Below are 2,500 nucleotides of genomic sequence, written 5' to 3'. Positions count from 1 at the left end.
GCTTGACTGCAGACGTTATGAGAATAAAGGTTAAGATCTTGCTTGAATATCTCTCCTTACCCAGCTTCAAGTAGACAACTTTTCCTTTGTTGTTGGCATGTCAAAAAAGGGAGGCGAGATGAAGAGAGGAAAATAAAAAGAAAATAAAAGAATATATGCATATATGAAATACATAGACATTCGTACACATATGTGTACCTGTGTAAGTCTATACACGCGCAAATTTATTATTATACTTTATATGTACTATAAACTTCACTTCCTTACCTACAACTTATTTCATTACAAATCTACGTGTCAAAGATGATAAATCCCAAAGCGAAGCCAACACTCACCCAATCTGGTTAATGCCAACGAAGATGAAGGCGGAGTAGACCCAGCCGGGCACCCACGGGTCGTCCAGGTGAAGCGGGAAGCACAGGCCGTTCGTGCCGTAGAAGCCCTGCTTGCTTGTGTACCAGAACACTGCGGGAGGAAGAGGCAGGAAAGACGTTGTTAAACACGTCGCTCCCTCTCTCTCTCTCTCTCTCTCTCTCTCTCTCTCTCTCTCTCTCTCTCTCTCTCTCTCTCTCTCTCTCTCTCTCTCTCTCTCTCCCTCTCCATCTCTCTCCATCTCTCTCCATCTCTCTCCATCTCCATCTCTCTCTCTCTCTCTCTCTCTCTCTCTCTCTCTCTCTCTCTCTCTATATATATATATATATATATATATATATATATATATATATATATATATATATATATATATATATATATATATATATAGAGCTAATCACGATTTTTTCCCTTCAATATCCGGCAGATGTCGTTGTTCGTCACTCATTATCATTATCAGTATTGTCACTATTCTATTATTGTTATTATTGTTATTACTATCATTATTACTATTACTATTTTGTGTTATATTTATTACTATTATTATCATTATTACCATAATTATCGTCACTATCATTTTTAGTACTATCATTATTATTATCCTTATTATTATTATTATTATTACTACAATCATCATAATCTTTATTATTATAACTATTATTATTAATACAATTATCATTATTACCATTACTGTAATTGTCATTATCATTGCCATTATCATTATCATTATAATTTTTGTTGTTGTTGTTATCATTATTATTATTGTTGTTTTATTGCTATTATCATTATTACTGATATTGCTGTTATCCTTTTATCATTGTGATTATTATTGCTGTTGTTGTTATCATTATCATCATATTTTTTACCATTATCATCATCAATGTAATTATTATTATCTCCATTATATTTATTACTCTCATAATTCATCATGATTATCATTCTTATCATTATCATTACCACTATTGATATAATCTTGCTTATAAGTATAACAACAATCAAATCAGTAAACCCACAGCAACAGTATTTCTAAACAGCATTGAAGATATCTCTTAAGATTCGGGCCGGATGAAAATCATAAATTCAACTCGAATCACATTGTAGCAGAATTGGACCAAGGTTCGTAATTTACAAAATGAACTGATATAATGCAGGAATGACATATAATAAACCTAATAACAGGTTGTTGATACTCTGGCATTTCATCAAGGCTCGCCATGGTCCTAATGAGTCAGTGTGAGCTGCTGCCATTACACTAATTGCTCTTTTAATTGCTTATGTAGAAGACTAGAATTTTGGTGTATGTAAATATATATATATATATATATATATATATATATATATATATATATATATATATATATATATATATATATACGTATATATATGTATATGTATATATATATATATATGTGTGTGTGTGTGTGTGTGTGTGTGTGTGTGTGTGTGTGTGTGTGTGTGTGTGTGTGTGTGTGTGTGTGTGTGTGTGTGTGCGTGCGCGTGTGTGTGTGTGTGTTCTGTCGAACACATTATTCATCCGGGTAATGGAAACTCACACGGACATGGCTAGAACGAGCTACAGAACGGCAAAACCAGAGCTTAAATCACTCAAAAATAGATTATTGAAAAAGAGGCTGGAACTCACCTGGCAAAAGCGCAAGCAGGAGGCCCACGGACCAGATGGCCGCAAGCACGGCTTTAGCGGTTCCGAGGGAGAGCTTCGGGGCCCCCAGTGGCCACGTGATGCACAGCCACCGCTCCACGCTCATGAAGGTCAGGATCAGGACAGACACCTGGATATGTGTAAAACAAAAATGGTACACCCAGGCATATGATGACAGCGCGATGATTGGGTTTGAGATGATCAATAGATTTTACATTTTATATAATTCAACATTCCTAGCTTTCCTTCTTTCCATGCTAACCTCAGAAGACGTCATCGAAAGAACCCCGGTGATAGTGCAGTGCCATGACGTCATCCAGTAGTAGGCGTACTCGTGGTATTCGGATCGAAACTGGGCATCCTTCACTGCCACGACGAACAGGTACACGCCCGTCAGAAGATCTGCCACTGTCAATTACGAGAAGTGTGGAAGCGCAATCAGAAGACAGAGTGAAAGAGAGAAAGAGT

The 2,500-nt window shown here is 36.3% G+C and overlaps 1 protein-coding gene across 1 annotated transcript in view; it reads right to left on the bottom strand.

The window, feature by feature from the left end:
* The window catches only part of LOC113830083 (relaxin receptor 1), a 44,676-nt gene that overhangs the window by 29,591 nt on the left and 12,585 nt on the right, over positions 1 to 2,500 (bottom strand). The window contains exons 8-10 of the mRNA XM_070138056.1: positions 2,295 to 2,440; positions 2,015 to 2,162; positions 336 to 465 (exon numbers count right to left, since the gene is read on the bottom strand). Coding sequence (XP_069994157.1) covers positions 336 to 465; positions 2,015 to 2,162; positions 2,295 to 2,440 — 424 coding nt within the window. The remainder of the gene's footprint in view (positions 1 to 335; positions 466 to 2,014; positions 2,163 to 2,294; positions 2,441 to 2,500) is intronic.

Source organism: Penaeus vannamei, chromosome 24, assembly GCF_042767895.1.
Source record: "Penaeus vannamei isolate JL-2024 chromosome 24, ASM4276789v1, whole genome shotgun sequence".
Lineage (NCBI taxonomy): Eukaryota > Metazoa > Arthropoda > Malacostraca > Decapoda > Penaeidae > Penaeus > Penaeus vannamei.
Note: the sequence above shows the minus strand (reverse complement) of the source record. Positions and strands in the feature narration are given on the sequence as shown.